This window comes from Pipistrellus kuhlii, unplaced genomic scaffold (assembly GCF_014108245.1).
Source record: "Pipistrellus kuhlii isolate mPipKuh1 unplaced genomic scaffold, mPipKuh1.p scaffold_m20_p_18, whole genome shotgun sequence".
NCBI classification, from domain to species: Eukaryota; Metazoa; Chordata; class Mammalia; order Chiroptera; family Vespertilionidae; genus Pipistrellus; species Pipistrellus kuhlii.
In genome coordinates, this window is record NW_023425493.1 from 19,211,970 (window position 1) to 19,230,328 (window position 18,359).

Genomic DNA, 18,359 nt, shown 5'->3' on the forward strand with positions numbered 1-18,359 from the left:
TCATTTGCTCAGGTTTCTATGTACTTATTGTTATAATAATTCTATCCCAATTCATTTCCTGTCGTTTATACACAGTTATATCAGTTGTGTCTTCTTGGAGAAGTCTTCACTACAGCCTTCTGACTGCTCCAGTCTGAACTGTTGTCTGCATTCTGCAGCTGGTACAGAGCTGGTTAACTCGACTCTACGGCATTCTCCTGAGGGTTCCCTCTGGCTGCCCTCTGCTAGCTCTCCTATCCTACATCCCATGTCCTACTCCTTCTTGGTGAAAAATACATTCCACTAGCTTCAGGAGAATCGATGTGCAAGAGGTAATTTAAAAAATATTTCATGTCTGAAAATATCCTCATGTGTGGTTAAAGGCTTATAGCTAGATACAGAACTAATTTCCCTGCAGAAGCTGGAGGACATGCCTCATTGTTTCCTAGCTTCGGAGTTGCTGATGGGAAGTCTGAAGCCATTCTGATTTCTGATCCTTAGCTTGTAATGTTTTTCCTTTCTTCGGAAGTTTGTAATACTGTCTTTATCACCACAAACAAATTGAGATTTCCTGAAAATGCCTGTCATAGGCACTCAGTAAACCCTTTCAATCTGGAAACTAGAATCCTTCACTGGGGGAAATTTTATTGAATTATATTGCTAATGATTTCCTTCCCTTGTTTTTCTTTTTCTGAAACTCAGTTTTGATATTGGACTTTCTAAACTGATACTTTAATTATTATTTTATCACTTTTCCCTGAGCTTTCTAGAATATTTCCTCATTTTTATCTTCAAACCCACACTAAGTTTTATTTCTGTTACTTTTATTTTTTAAATACACAGCAGCTCTTTGGTCTTGTAGAACATTCAGTTCTTATATCACACATGCAATATTTTAAACTTTTTGAGGAGACTAATGATTCTTTTTAAAATTTTCTAGCTCCTGCCTGTCTCTGATCCTCCAAGTTTATTATTTTGCTTTGGTTTTTCTTCAGATGTCTGCTAGTCTTGGGAATGTCAGTATCTTTAGGTCTTTCCTCTTAGACTAGTGTAATACTCCAAATGGTATTCCGATCTTCTGCCTGGAGGGTACAGGTGAGAGAAGCCACGTGGAGGAGTCTCATTCAGTGAGTGTGCAGATGTTCACACCATTCGCTTGAATTAGGAAAGGGCCCTGTGCTCTCAATTTTGCCTGGTATGCCCCAATCTGAGACCTTTAGGGTTTTCTTCTTTGGAGAATTAACCTTCAGGCTTATATTAGGGTTGAGGTGGGGGTGGGAAAAGGAGAAGACTAAGGAATCTACCATCATATGTTCCTGATACCATCGATTCCTGAGCTATTTGAAAACTTTGTGGTACAATTCAGGTTGGTTCTTGGCTTTCTTCAGAGCCAGATTAAGATTTGGCTTTCTTAAGTCAGCTAGGTCATTTACCACACTCCATTTGCTTTCCAGCTTTCAATCTATTATTATTATTTTGTGGTTGTTTTCTTCTTTCTCATTTCCCTTGTCCTTGATGTACCGTACCTTTAAAAAACTTCCTTTACCATAATTATAGTGTGGTTTCTGGGGAAAAAAATATAAATGCTTATCAATTTTATCCCCAAAAGTCCAGGATAAATCTAAAAAAAACAAACTACTCTTGACTGTTTATGGCATTCATTTCCCCTTCCCACCCAATTCTCCCACCACCATAGTAGTTTACAAAGATCAATATTGCCTTAGGACTGGTCAAGAAGGACTCCTTGCCTGGGCATCACATTTTATTTTTTAAATTCCTTATTGTTTAAAGTATTACATATGCTTCCTTTTTCTCCCATTGACCTCTCCCGGCCATTCCCACCCTCCAGCACATGCCCTCATCCCCCTACTGTCTGTGTCCATGGGTTATGCCTATACGTATGCATACAAGTCCTTTAGTTGAACTCTTAAACCCCCCACCCCCGGCCTACCCTCTGAGCTTGGTCGGGCACCACATTTTAGAGAGCATGACTTTGGTGCCCCTGGGCACCAATCCCATTGAACTTGACTGTACAGGCTGGCAGACCACATGCATATCTGTGGGCCTCTCATGATGTGAGGCCAAATTTGGAAATTCTTTCCAATATAGAAAAATTGACTGTAGAAAAATATAATTGTGGTTGAAGGATAGAACATACTTTATCTTTTTATTTGAAAAAAGTTAGTTAGCCCTAGTCAGGTTGACTCAGCGGATAGAGCGTCAGCTTGGGTACTGAAGGGTTCCAGGTTTGATTCTGGTCAGGGTACATGCCTGGGTTGTAGACTTGAACCCCAGTATGGGGCATGCAGGAGGCAGCCGATCAATGATTCTCTCTCATTATTGATGTTTTTGTCTCTCCTTTTTCTCTGCCTCTCTGAAATCAATAAAAAAAATTTTTTTTTCAAGTTAGACTAACAAATATTAAGATATATGACACAGCTTTATAAACCTAGCAAATAGCTGGTCTATAGAAACATTGACTTCCTCCATGGTTTCTACTTCCCCTGGTCTTCTGGCTTCCCTGCAACCCAAACAGTAACCCTTACAAATGACTTACATGAATCAGAAAGAAATCCATTATTTAAGACACTATGCTGCCATCTGCTGGAAATTTTATTAAATAACTACAAACCAATGAAGACAAATGACAGGCACCCCTAGTTGCTGGGTAATGCATCATTTGCACAACCAGAGGGGCATCACTGCCTTGAACCAGCTTTCACAGAAGTGAACAAATCTCTATTATGCCAGGATGAGGATGAGGGGGAAGACAACAGAGCAAATCAGGAATCAAACTCCCACTCACAAGTTAGAAGGAACTGTGGTATGGCACCTTGACTTAGAACTGAGAACTACTTTCTTCATAGATAAAAATATTCTCACTGCTAATCTAAATTTAGTTCATAAGAGTAAAATAAAAATTGGCTTTAGCAGTTAGCTTGAGAACGTAAGTAGTAGTTTTTATTTTATTCTTACTAGCTTTGTGTTCCAAATAATTAATTTCCAGAAGAAATATAAGAGTGTGTTGAAAAGTGATTTTTGAATTAAATGAAAGCTGCTTCTTTCTAACAGACAAACCTGATTTAATCAGGTTGGTAGTTAGGTCAGTTCTGTTTTAATCCTTTCTTTGTAAATGTGAATGTTCCACCACAACTTACATATTAGGGAACACTTGCAATTACATCAATTTTTTATCATTATTTCATCTGTGAGAAACACTAGGTGAACAAAAAAAAGTGCACTCAGCTGAACCAAGCCACATATGAATACACAAAAGGCTCACATACACAGCTCAAACATGTACCATTGACCTCACTTCACTGCCTGTGCTATAAACCACACTCATACACATCTCCTATGACAATGTCCTATTCAATTTCCAAAAAGCTCTTCCTCCATCACTTCACAATAAATTTAAAAACTGCTCTGATGCCCAATACCACAAGTAAATTTCAGGTTAATTTTCCAAGGTAAAGTGCTATAGTTATTGTACTATTTATGTATTCCTCAACCATTTAGCACATGTAAAAATATATTATTATTTTTATTAAGTTCTTGTCTTTACATGTTTTTGAGTATAGTGATCCTAATTCCTTCCCCCCCATAAGTACTGTAATTTTTATTGTGAAGTTCTGCACAGCATAGTGATTTAGGCACATGTGTCACATTATCGTAAAATTGACTGTGCATAGCTATATTAACCTAGACTTAAGCCCATTCTGCTAGACTAGTATCAGCAGAATTACCACATGTACCTTATAAATCTTACAGATTTCAAAAAGTAAATATATACTGACGTACGGTTTTTAAGAAAACTCAAAGCTACCCATCCAAAAACCTCAGTGAAATTATTCAGGGCTTCTACCTTAATTATTCATAATGCTTTTGATAATTCTTGAGCTCATTTGACCTTTCCTCAAATAACTAACCAATTTTTACAAAACTCAGAGACTGGTCGACTGAACATTGGACCAGTCACTATGACGCACACTTACCACCAGGGGACAGATGCTCAATGCAGGAGCTTGCCCCATGGTGGTCAGTGCACTTCCAGAGCAGGAGCGCTGCTCAGCTGACCTGTGGGCACCAGACACAGGGCTCACGGCTGGGGAGCGCAGGTGCAGCAAATCCAGCAGCAGCAGGCTCATTGGGGCTTGGAGGAGCGTGAATGGCATGGTGCCTGACCCAGGTGGCTGACCCAGTGGCTGACCCAGCTTGGGCTCCTCCCCAGCCTCCTGCCGCTTCCCGCACTACTATTGATACATCCATTGGGGGAAGTTGGACTGCCAGTTTCGGCCCAATCCCGAGGAGTCCCAGATTGTGAGAAGGCACAGGCCAGGCTAAGGAACCCCACCAGTGCATGAATCTGTGCACCAGGCCTCTATTATGTCAATGAAATCTGGGAATGATGGAATACAAGTACAAAGGATGGATATTATATAGCTCTCTTAGCATGAGCTTACTTAGATAATTGTGAAATAGTCTTAGTTTATTTTATTGGAAGGAAACAAGACAACATTTTTAGGGCATTTCAAAGAAAACCAAGCACTGCCATTATGCACTGAGTTCTAATTTTCAGAGCTAGAAATACCAGACTGCTGACTTTTTTCATAAATGTTTTGCTCATTTGTATGCATATTACCCTAAAGTTTACAAGTTTCTTCTATTGAATAGTGTTAGTATGTATGTATATAACACACACACACACACACACACACACACACACACACACATATATATATATATATATATACACACACATATACACACACACACACTCACACATAACTTAATAGTCAATCTAAATATTGAGTGCTACAAAACACAGGCATTATTTATCAGCATTTTTAATTCTATTACTTGAAAAATTCTTGAAATATTAAATCTTCATTACTCATTTATCCTTCCTTCAATGTTATTATTACCACGTATTTTCATAGATTTTAGCATCTTAAAAATATGTCATAAATTACCTAGATACTCCTAATAAATAAATATCTTGGGAATAAAGAGAGTCATCATTAGTTTATACATAAAGGTAACTGAGATTACTTTAACATAGAATGTCAGAGTGAAAAACTAAGGTCTGAATAATGAATATCATTTAAAAATTTGGCCTATAAAAGTTAACTTTTATAATTTTAGAAATGCCTTGGAGAAAATATTATGCTTTAACATTTATTTTCTTCAAAGTTTCCTCAAATTTTTATCACTTAGGTCAATAAATGTAGAAAAACATAGTTACAAGGTTGTGAGCGCAATCCCTGGTAGGGAGCATGCAGGAGGCAGTTGATAGATGTTTGCTCTGACACTGATGTTTCTCTCTCCCTCTCCCTTCCTCTCTCTCTAAAATTCAATTCAAAAAATTTTTTTAAAAAAACCACACACGACAATTTCATTCTTACTGCTCTAGCCATTTTTTGTTTCTCACTTCCTACATCCAATCCAACAAACAAATTCTATTTGCTCTACCTTCGAACGTATTCATAATCTAGACATTTCTCAGCCTTTCCACTGTTACCATCAGGGGCAAGTTTTATCATCTCTTCTCCAAATCATTGCGACAGCATTCCAATCGGTCTCTGAACTCCCATTCTCGCACCCCTGTTCTCAATATAGAAGCCAGTGGCTCCCTATCTCACAGGATAAAAGCCAAAGCCCTCCTGATGACCTATCTACAAGGCCTTCATCTGCTCAATGAAGTCATCTCCTACTACTCTTCCCTGTCGATTCCACTCCAGCCTCCCTGGCAGCTATGCTGCTCCTAAAACATTCCAAGCATATGTCTCCTTTACACTTGCTATTCCCCTGAGTGGAAATCCTCACCCCAGGTATCCACATGCCTGACTTTTAAATGATATTCATTATTCAGACCTTAGTTTTTCACTCTGACATTCTATGTTAAAGTAATCTCAGTTACCTTTATGTATAGACTTTAATCAGGTCTTGACTCAAATGTCACTTAACAGAGAGGCATTCTTTGGTCAGCTTAGCTAAAATTATTCTTCCTCAATGCTTCCTATTTCCTTTTTTTACTTTGTACTTATCTCCAACTAGCACAGTATATTTTACTTATTAACTCTTGCTTACTGTCTATCATTCCTCACTAGAATGTAAGCTTCACAAGGGGAGAAAGCTTTGTCTATATTTTGTTCACTCTTGTGTCTCAAAGTTGTCACTCAATGACTATTTGCTGCATAAACAAATGAATTTTTTTTAAAAAATTAAAAATCAACGAAAGCCACACAATGTAACACAATAAATAATAACACGTACTGTGAAAAGTCATCAATAATCTATCTTCCTAATTATGTAAGAATCTTCTAAAGACAGAAATGTTACACCTCTTTTCACTTAGGGACTGGCATAGAATGTTACATATACAGCAATTATTCAATTCAATATTTGACAGCATGAAATTTTGCTAAAAGACAAATCACTAGGAGATAAAAATAGAATAAAATAATGTTCTAATTCAACATAAGACTGGCATGTAAGGAAAAAAAAAGGCTCTAAAAGTAGTCTTTTCCCCTCTAATATTTATGAGCAATAGCTTTCAGTGCTAATTTAGAATATCCACTCCAAAAATGATCACAGTCTGCCATGAATCAAGATGTTTTGTCTAGGACAGAAAGTGGAGGATTGGCTCTGGACTAAGCACCTTGGCCACCTCATCTTAGTTTGTCATTGGGACTAGTGCATGCAATGTTGAAGATATTTAACAATTTATGATATAGTTCTCTCTTCTTTAAAATTATACCAATTCTTCAGACTATGAATATATATTCTTTGTGTGCTAAAGCTTGTCAAAGGTTTCTAGAGTGACAATGATAGTCATCAACATAACAACATTGTGAATAATAGCAAAGGAACTGAAAGAAGGTGACCTTGAACCAGTCCAAGTTACATAGAACACATACAAGAAATACAAACAGGCTATAATATGGTTACACCCAGACAGGTTTGCAACACAATTTATGCCAATACCTAAACTGGATTCAACACATGCTAAAGAAGTACGATGTAAATAAAATGAGAGGAAAATCTGATTTCTCTAAGTGTGATTCCTTGGACAAAAGTGTTTGCTAATCTAAATAATTTCTAGAAAGGCAACAACTGTTACAGGATAAAAAGATAAATAAAATATTCAAATTCTGACCAAGAATTCTGAGTTCCAATTAAATTATGAAGAGAAATGAAGAAAAACAAACAAGAAAAACCAAACCCTGATATTCAAAAACACATATTCACCAACATACAGACAATAAATAGTTCTGACTTATGTACCTAGCAAATGTCTGTGATTAAACATCTAAGTTCACTAAGCAAATAATAACACCAATGATATAAAGCACTTCTTACTATTCTAATCCTTTCATTATTTTATTTAATTTTAATTATGTTCCCTTAAAATTACCTGACCTAAATATTTATATATCCACTGGCAAGCACGCAAATATGAAACAATACATTTGGTAGGAAACCAGGAAAAAGCTGCTTTGATGCTGACAATTTCTTTAGGGTATAACAACACACACGTTTGTTTGTTTGTTTGTTTATTTCTCTCTTCTGTCACCCCTTTAACCATAGTCCTGAATATAACTTACATGAGATATGTAAAATTAGCTCAGCTATAGTAGCCTGATCTGACATTACATTACATAAGGTGGAATCAGTAGCTTGAACAGGACACAAACCACTTAATACTAAGTTTCCATACAATACTAGCTACCCAGTTAATCCCAGTACTTCAACAAGATCACCTAATGGTCTTTCAAAATTTAAAGCCAAGCAGTAAACTCAGAAACAACTTGTCTAGAGCAAACTTACAAAGCTTAGATAAATGTTATCTCTATAAAAATAACTGCTGCCACTTGGTTTCAAAGAATAAAACTTTCTAATGACTTCTAACTCTTGGTTAACATATCAATGTGCTTCCTTAATGGGAAATACAGGATGTTTTGTTTTATTGTAACACTCAACAACAAACCCATAAATTACCAGATAAAAGCTAGCAATTTATTTTATTAGCTTACCCAGTTTAGTGGTGCCCTCTGGTGGGTACTCAGGAAACTGGCCCTCTGAAGGGACACTGACAGTTCTTCTCAGGCATCTCCCTTTGGTGGAATCGGCCTGCTGCTCCTGACCTCCCTCTGTGGGTATCTAAGTTAACCAAAAGAAAAAGAGATGAAACTTAATAGTGAGTTTGCCATAACAACTTTCCAACTGAATAATGTTTTCAGTTAATAAAGACAGGAGTTTGTAATCATCAGAGCAAAGTAGAAGAAATGTAGGAATAAAGTATACACAATGGTAAAGACTTACCAACCCCTTTTCAGGAAGCTTTTCTTTGAAAAGAAAACCAAAAGATCAGGAAAAGTGAGTATGTAAATTAGCTTAATTGAAGTATGTACAAATCTTATCCAGGTGTGCATCTGTTTTGAGAGTTCAGGAAACAAAACAAAACACCCACACAAATAAAAGATTCTTTTACATAAGACACTGGCTCACAAGTTCCAATTCTGCCCAATGCTCAATAAGGTAAATGGAAATAAAAGTCAACCAGAAAGATTTAGCTACGACATTCTCTTAAAAGGAGGTTTTGCTAGATAAAAGAAGTAAAATGACCCAACTTTTCTTTAATTTTGGAATTAAGCACTTGTCTATATATATATAAAAGGCTAATATGCAAAGTGTCCCCTTGGGAGTTTGACAGGGAGACGAGGAATTCGATGGCTCGCTATGATGTGCACTGGCCACTAGGGGGTGGTGCGAAGTGAAGGAAGGCCCCAGGCAGCAGCTGGAAGGCTCCAATCGGCCCTAATCTCTAGTCAGGCCTAGGGACCCAACCCATGCCCGAATTTCATGCACCTAGCCTCTAGTAGTTAATAAAATACATTTTCAGTGAGATTTTGCTAGTAATCTTTATCAAAATTAAGATAACATCTATTTTGGTAACATCTTAGTTTGGCAAAATATACCAGTAATTAATCATAGTTTCTTATTTCTTATGGCTCTCATATTGAAATTTCAACAATTTCAATAATAATGACTAGCACTGAGTTCTTACTATGTGCAGGGCTAAGGAATTTACATAAGTGACATTATGAGGGAGCCACTATTAACCCTCTTTTACAGATGGGGAATAATTTTATTTTTACAAATGATTGCAGTGAATACATATCACATCAACTGATCTAGAAAAACTGGAATACACACAGGCTTGCATGTATTGTACATGTCTTCAACTTTGCTTCAGTAATCTAACTCCTATGACTGGGGTCAAGTGGGTAATAGTAAGGGAAACTCTCTCTGTGCCACTGAGAATCTGAAGAGCAAAGTCCTCATGTCTTTATAATGGACTTAAAATTTTCAAACTCTTTATAGGACCAAAAATTCACCATTTCCTCATTATCATAACTATGCTTACATTACTTGCACACTGAGAAATCAAGAAGCAGAATTAACAATGGTAACATTCTAAAAAAAAATAAGTGGAAACCAAATAATAGTATCAATAAAGAGATGAACTATTCCAAAAGCACTCTGTAATATAAAACTTCACAAATGGTAATCCAAGTCATTCAGCCCTTTCAGGATGAAAATTATATTATCTCTCATTAAATAATTAAAAGAGTAGTAGAGAGAGGTTAAATAGCTCTCATCTAGTAAGAGGCAAAAATGTACCTCCTGCCTTCAAAGTAGAAAGGAACAGAGGTAGAAGGGAAAGTTTGTATCTCTGAACAAACAGAAGAACCTAAATAAACCATTTTCCTCCAAGTTCTAAAAGCACCTATTATCTGAAGTAATGAAAGTTCAAGCAATAAGGAAAAAATGTAGTTATTTTTTATATTATAGGAGGAAATGACCTATGATCTTTTCCTGTGAAAATGTATAAAGACTACATTTGGGGGGAAAATAAGAAATGGCCTCTATTATAATATACTTTACCTCTAGTATGTCCAAGGAGAAGATACATAAAATATATAAAACTTATTTGGGCCTAAATTTCACTCACAATTATTTTCTCAGTTTTCATGTAGACTCTTCATTTCCCACTATTGTAACTTAAAATGTAATAAAAGGTTTCATTCAAAGTATCACTTACTATTGGGGTATACTATCTCTCACTTGGGATATATGGGAGAATAGTGTTGACTTTTATTCTAAACCTGCACTTCTTATGAATCTTTTACAACATTATAGATTGATCCCTATGTAAAATATTTTTACAATATATTGATCTACTTGAAAATTAGAGGGATCATATTTCAAGTATTTTCAAACTAAGTTGGAGTTCACCAATCTTTGTACACATCCTAAAAAAAGAAGAGGATACCAAATTAGAGAATCAGTTTTAGAAAGTCAATTTTAGAAAAGCTATGTTGTCCATTCTAACTGCCCTAATTTAGTTTACTAGTTTAATTTTTTTAAAGATTTTTATTGATTTTTAGAGGGAGGGGAAGAGAGAGAAAAACATCAATGTGAGAGCAGAACATTAATTTGCTACCTGCTACATGCCCACTACCAGGGATGAAGCCCACAACCTGGACATGTACTCTGGCCAGGAATTGAACTGGCAACCTTTTGGTGCATAGGACAACACCTAACAAACTGAGCAATACCAGCCAGGATATTTACTAGTATACATTTATTTTTTATATTGAATTAGTCTTTAAAATTTGTATATCTTCCAGGTTCTATAACATGAGAGGAATTCTTTTTAACCTCTTTGGCCTTATACTGTGCCCCAAGTCTAATTTTTCCTCAGGAAAAAAATAAAATCAAGTGCTTTAATGAATTTAATTCATTTGCAGATGAGGCAAATGGAACACAGTAAGGAGTATATGGCTTCTCATGGATCTAAGATATGCTAATAACAAAGTTGAACGTAATTTCTGAATCCTGAACCTGTTAGTTCCAAACCATCCATGACAAAGGAGGAGCAATATGCATAAGTAAATTTACTTACAAATACTATTTATATACATATACCTCATATTTTCTACAAATTGCCTTTCATTTTTTAGAATTATACATAAAATAACTTCAATTTCAATCTGTGTACATGCAGATTAAATAATCAAGTAAAGGAAACCAAGTTTATGCTATCAAAAGAAAATGCTCTGTAATTTTTTCTCTAAAGATGTTTAAGTGATGTTCAAGTCTACTGTATCCTGACACAGTGGATGTATATTATGAGTAAAAGCAGCCTTCTGTTTCAGCCAGGACATAATTCTGAACTGTTTGCTATATAAGGCTTCTCATAAGCTTTTCTATAAAAAACAAACAAACAAGTAAACAAACAAATAAAAAAACACCAAAAAATTCTTCTGCTAAAAGTATCAGCTTCAGATTTTACATTATCTAGAAACACCGAATTGCTTGCATTTCCCTAATATAGTCCCTATTGTGTAGTTCAGTGCCTTTGCTTGGTCTGTTGTCTCAGCTTGAAATATTTCCCCCCATTTTCTTTTCTATTCTTTACCTACCAGGTAAAGCTATTCATCCTAAGGCACAGGACATGCATTGCCTCTTCCAGGACTCTTCCCTTTCTACCAACTCCCTAAGGAGAAGATTCAGGTACACCTTCCTGAGGTTCCTCCAAAAACAGATTTTTCTCTGTCATTCTACTGACTACATTGAATTATAATTATTCTTTTGAGCAACTAATTCCATGTAGGTTAACAGCTTGTATTTTACCAATCAATCCCTAAATCTTAAAATAGCTCCAACCCACAAATGAATGAATGAATATTTAATAGGTAAAGAGGCTGGCCATTGTAGGCAAAGAAAAAAGACATAACATCAGCAAAGAAGTTGGTAAGCATATGACTTTTTTATTTTGTTTTGCCAATTTAATTAGAGTATCTTCAAGGGGAGGAATGGGGTAGAACACCAAAATATATTATGACCGAATTGGGAGGGCATTAATACCAGACCATGCATAATTCAGGAAGCACTGGGAAAGGTTTCAAGTTTTTGAATTAGAGAAATGGTAGTCTCTTAATTGGTCTCTCTCTTTCCTATCTCTCCCTCTTCCAATACATCCTATAAATTAATATTCATAACACAGCCCAGCTGGTGTAGCTCAGTGGTTGAGCACTGACCCATAAACTAGGAGGTCATGGTTCGATTCCTGGTCAGGGCACATATGTGGGTTGCAGACTTGATTCCCAGTAGGGGCACGCAGGAGGCAGTGGATACATGATTTAATTTCTTATAGATGTTTCTGTATCTCCCTCTCCCTTTCCCTCTATCTGAAATCAATAGAAACGTATTTAAAACATATTCATAATGCATAACTTTGATCAAATCCCTTTCTTTCTTAAATTTCCTTTGGTAACTGCCCATTACCAACAGCATCTTCCAGTACCCCAAAGTGGTGTAGGAGTACCTCCAGGGGTACAGGAAGAGTTTGGTGAGGGTACGCGTTGCACCGGAGTTTGGTGGGGATATGCACTGCACTGTGCTTAGCTGCGCCTAATTCTACATTCTCATGAGTACGAGGGGTACTCAGCGTTACAAAAATTATAGAAGGGGTACACATATGTCAAAAGTTTGGGAATTACCCTTGTCATAGACTATAGTCCTTTAGAATAAATGGATTTCTTTATTTTATTTTATCCAGTTTATTTGTGATATTTCTCAAATGCCATTTTAAAATTATTTGTCTTATTTCCACAACTAAATTTGGTATGTGGGGCAGAGAGGAGAGAACTGTGTCGTATTCTTTATAACTCCTAACACATGAATTTTCCACATGATCAACAGGGTCACATTATGTATCTGCTGAATAATCTGAAAGTTGTTCTGAATGAAATGTGCCATGGGTGGTTACCCCAGGATAAGTAACAGCCAACTTTTGACTGTTTGTGTAAAAGCCTAATTGCTATTTTCATTAATATAGCTGAGTATAAATACTGCTTTCCCAAAGCAAGAAAAAAAAATTTATCTTAAAATTACATTATCACCCTGCTACCTGTGTACTAGTATCCTGCTTTAAAAATCCCACCTACAGAAAGTAGACCCTGAAAGAAGAAAAATGGAGCCATGTTAATTCTTCCTAATGACTTGTTATTGCCAAAGGAACTCAACGAATTTTGAGTTGTTTTGTTTGTTTGTTTAGGAGTTCCTTAATGGGAAACTCAGTATTTTTATACTGGCTACACTCAGAGGGGTTCATGATTGCTTTCTCCACCATTTCCCTCAACTCCTTAATCTCTGGTTTACTTGGTCTTATCTCTTGCAAGCAAAATGGAATTCAAATGGCCTCCTACACCCTCTTTAAAATGGCTTAGTACCAAGCCAGCTGGGGCCTTTCCTGGCATCCGGACAGGGAAGTATATCTCATAGCACATAAGCAGTGTCTATTTGGCACAGTTTACATGAAGCAATTAACTAAGCCAGTGTGTCATTTCTCAAGGTGATACTCCTGGCAGACTTCTCTTCTTTCAGCATTCTGCCCAGACCTACCCTTTTGCTACGTTCCCAAATTGGCAATCGGTGTATTTAACACTCTTCCCATGTACTTCCCAGGCAGACTTTTTCCCGTTTCTGACAGGAAACATGCAGAGTTAAGAGACAGCATTAAAAGATCCCACACACTGAATGCACAAGTGATGCTAGACTAATATAATCCTCCCACACTCCAGCAGTGCCTGGCTAAGGATTCAGTTTAAAGCCTTACAGAATCTTCTTAATTGATTTCTGTAGCACAGCAATAAACACCCCCATGATTTGTTAAGGTTTAAAACAGCCTTTTTAAATAATTTTAACAGGAAATTCCTTAAATTCCTTATTTCAAGAAATTCTAATTTGTTCATGAAAAGTTGTGAGGGAGAGAGCTATACTCCTGCTGATAGTGACAGCGCGTGCACACGCATACACACACACACACACTCACACACAATATATATATTTCTAATCATTTCTTATAATGAAATTAACAGAATATTAAATTTATCACTTATATAGTAGTTACAGCAATGGATTAACATTTTCTTATTGAGAGACTTAATTCAGTTTTTCCAACTTAATAACAGTAGAACATACCTGTCTCATGCATTAACTATTTTTGCAAACTATTTCATGAACTGCTCATCCCTTACCTGGTCTACTACAGTAATTTAACTTTCTATTTTCTTCCAGTAACATTCACTCAATTTTCCACATGATTAAGAGAGTTACTTTTCTAAGAAGTAAATCTGATGATGTCTCTGACTTTTTCAAATACCTTTCCATGGTCCAAATCATTTCCAGAATTAAGTCCAAATTCCTTAGGATGGCCTTCAAGGCACTTCTCATTTGATTCTTGACAACTGTCACTTTTCTTCAAGCTGTATTCCAAGGATTCTGAGCATTTTGCAATTTACTAAAGAGAGAGATGTTCCTAATCTGTCTCCTTATACTTGAAATATCCTTCTCTTCTTTTCCTCCAGGTGAGCTCCTATTTCTTCCTAGATATGACCTAATCACAGATTTCTCTGTAAAACCTTTTTTGGCAAGCTCCAGTTCACACCATAACCCACTCCAGGCAATATCTCAGTTAATCTTTCCTTGTGATTATATTGTAATCTTAAGAAAAAATAATTTACTGAGGTGAAATTCCACTTACCATAAAATTAACCATTTTAAAGTGAATTAACTCAGTGACATTTAATACATTCACAATGTTGTGAACACACTACCTGCATGGAGTTCCAAATGGTTATAACTTTTAATTTACCATAATATGTCCCCAAACCTGCATCTTTGCAATCACAATACTGCACACATAATACATGTTCAATAAATACAGATGGAATCACATAGCAACAATAGAAAAGCATTTTATGGATTATTTTCAATCCCCTCTTATTATCTAGTTTTAGGGGGGAACATGGGGTTAAGCCATGGTTAATACAAAAAGAAAAGATAAAGGGACAGTTGCATCTCCTCTCACACTTATATTAAGAAAATGGATCTTCAGGAATCAAATTTATAATTTGGCTTGTTCAAAATTTATTTAAAAAATACTTATTGAGAATTTACTTATGTGTCAAGAACTGTCCTAAGCACTGAGGGATACAACAATGAACAAAACAGAAAAAAATCCTTGCCCTAACCAGGACCAGTTTGGCTCAGTGGATAGAGCGTTGGCCTGCGGACTGAAAGGTCCCGGGTTCGATTCCGGGCAGGGGCATGTACCTGGTTGCGGGCACATCCCCAGTGGGGGGTGTGCAAGAGGCAGCTGATAGATGATTCTCTCTCATCGATGTTTCTAACTCTCTATCCCTCTCTCTTCCTCTCTGTGAATAAATCAATTAAATATATATATATTTTTTAAAAATCCTTGCCCTAAAGTCTACATTCCAGTAGTGGTTAAGAAAGAAAATAAACATAACAAATAAATTCTATAGCATTTTACAAAGTGGCAAATGCTATGGGACCAAAAAAAAAAAGGTTTTTTTTTTTGTTTTGGTTTTTTTTTTTTTAATAGAGCCACATAATTAGATCAGATGTTCTGGATGGAGATACAGGAGGAATTGCTATTTATTTATTTATTTATTTATTTATTTATTTATTTATTTGATTGACTTGGCAAGAGAATAGTGTGCAAGGGAGCAATGGCAATGATTCACCATAATATTCAGGCCGGGTGAAAGGGGAAGAAAGGATATCAGAGGTGTGAGGGGCAGACAAGGTGTAAAGGGGTTGGGGAGAGGTCAGACAGGAAGCAGCCATGGTAGGAGAAGGACAACTACTATAGGCAGCATGGTCTGAGGGTGGTGGGAGAAAAACAGCCAACACTTGACAGGACCTCACAGAAGACAGTATCCTCAGGGAAGATATAGGCTCTCATGAGACCAAAAATTAAGGAACTCCTTCAGGAAGAGATGGAAGAACGGCTGAGTTTGCTGCTGATGGACCATAAGCTGCAGAGGGCAGAGTGAAGGGGTTTCAAGAGGTCGGGAAGAATGAGTGAACGGCAGAGACAGAAAAGGAGTTGTACAGAGCCAAAGGTAGAGAGTGAGAGATGATGAGTTCCCTGGTTACTTAAGATGACTGGCATGAAAATGCATAAAGTACCTAAGATAGTGTTTTTAGAAAATTATTCATCATGGACAGCTATTTTATGAGACAAAAGGGGACCCAGGCCTGGATTATTCAAATGATCAATAATATCTAACCAGTGGATTACTAGGTGTACCGGTTAATAATGTGGATTCTGTAATCAAAGAAAACATGAGTATTTCAAGAGAAACATCAAAAGTGCTTTATTCAAAATAATGTCCATTGCTAGCTTCACATTTCCCCATCTTTTAGGTAATTTGTGGATACCGTCCAAATAGAACTTTTATTGTTTTGAGGCAAACCATTCAAAGACCCAATTTTCTTCTTCTTCATACGTTTTAAAGTGCTGCTCAGAAAGTGCATGTGCCATCGATCGAAACAAGTGGTAATCTGAAGGAGCAAGATCTGGTGAATACAGCAGATGAACTAATACTTCCCAGGCAAGATCTTTTAACGTGTCTTTAACTGGTTTTGAACTGTGTGATGGTGCATCATCATGAAGCAAAATTACTTTGCGTGTCTTCTGGCACATTCTGGTCGTTTCATGATCAATCGTGATTCAAATCGATTATTTGTTGTCAGTAGCTATCAGTATTAACAGTTTCACCTGGTTTTAGAAGTTCATAATACATCACACCTTCCTGATCCCACCAAATGCAGAGCATTGTCTTCTATCCAAAGTAATTCGGTCTTGTAGTCAATGTTGATAGTTGACCTGGATCAACCCATGATTTGAGATTGCAAAATAAATCCACTTTTCATCGCCAGTCATGATTCAATAAAAAAAAAACTTTCTTTCATACCATTGAAGCAACATTTTACTGATAACTTTTTGACTTTCCATTTGTCTTTTGTTCAGTTCATATGGCACCCATTTTCCTTCCTGTAAAATTATTTCCCATTGCTTGTAAATGATTAGAAATTGTTTGCTGAGCAACGTTTAATCTTTCTGCAAGTTGTTTTTTAGTTTGACACACATCTTCATCCAATAATACTTATAATTGTTGGTCTTGAAACTTTTTCAATTCACCTGGACATTCTTTGTCTTTCACATAAAAATCATCACTTTTTAGGTGTTTAAACCAGCATTCACAAGTATCTTGGGATGGAGCATGTTCACCATAAGCTTCCTGAAGTATTCCGCAGCACTTTTCTTCAAAATAATGAATTATAACTTCCCCCAAATGCTCTTTTTTTGGCACAAAATTCGACATTTTTAAGTGTAAAAATATCTATGATGTTAACACCTTCAGCAAATTTGACATTTGAAGTTTTGAAGCTTGTTGTCAATACAACAAAATAACATGTCAAATTGCATATATATCAACATATGTGTAACTCCATCTATTGAAAAAAATTCACCTTATTAACCGGTACACCTAGTATATTTTGGTTCTACAATAGATAAGGCAGTTTATACTATCTATCCTTAGGCTATTACATTTCTTACAGTACTAAGCTGACTAAAATGTAAGGAAGGGCATAAAGATGACAAATGATCTGTTCATAACTGTGATTTTTAAAAAACTGAAGACAGAGTAGGTTGGTTAAAATGTGCATTTTGAATGATCTGTTTATTCAAATTGGTAACTAAAAATCTCTACTAATATCACTCTACCAATTTTTATTATTTATCTACTTAATATAAACAGTCCACATATACTAGACTGTTGAGAAAAGGACCCTTTAAAATTTTAATAAAATTAAATCTGATAATATTAAAGTATTATTTTACTTACTATATTGATACTCTACTTATAGGGGTGTGTGTGTGTGTGTGTGTGTGTGTGTGTGTGTGTATGTGTCTTTCATTGAATCAGATCTTTTTCAATGAATCAGATCTTTTCTCTTTCATTGAATCAGATCTTTCATTGAATCAGATCTTTCATTGAATCAGATCTTTTCTTCTCCTTCCCTTCCATTATCCCTTTGTCAAGATCATGTTCATTATTTTTTTTATGTTGTGGGGGTTGGAAATAGGATGGCTTACTGGTCCTACTAAATCAGAATGGCATCATGTGATAAATCACCAATAATGAAATGAATTATTTGGATGTGGAATTTTTTGATAAATAAAGTAGTCATAATATATGGTAAGTTCAAGGGGTTCTGTTGTTATTGTTTTTTACTTTACTTTTTGTTTAGAAGGACAGAAAGTTCACCTAGAACAGCATTAATTACATTCTGTCTGCCTCTCTAGATTTACTCTCTGTCCTCTCCCTTGCAGTGTGTTTCAGGAAGCAAACCTCTACAGAACACAACAAGAGTAATCTTTTCCTCTGACTTCAAGTTAGGTTTGGCCAGTAGGTAACAATGACAAGAAG

At 36.1% G+C, this 18,359-nt stretch overlaps 1 protein-coding gene across 8 annotated transcripts in view; it reads right to left on the reverse strand.

The window, feature by feature from the left end:
* RASAL2 (RAS protein activator like 2) overlaps positions 1–18,359 on the reverse strand; it is a 219,528-nt gene that overhangs the window by 99,938 nt on the left and 101,231 nt on the right. For all 8 annotated transcript variants that reach the window (XM_036443088.2, XM_036443090.2, XM_036443089.2 and 5 more), the window contains exon 3: positions 8,016–8,142. In XM_036443088.2, the coding sequence (XP_036298981.1) occupies positions 8,016–8,142 (127 nt within the window). The remainder of the gene's footprint in view (positions 1–8,015; positions 8,143–18,359) is intronic.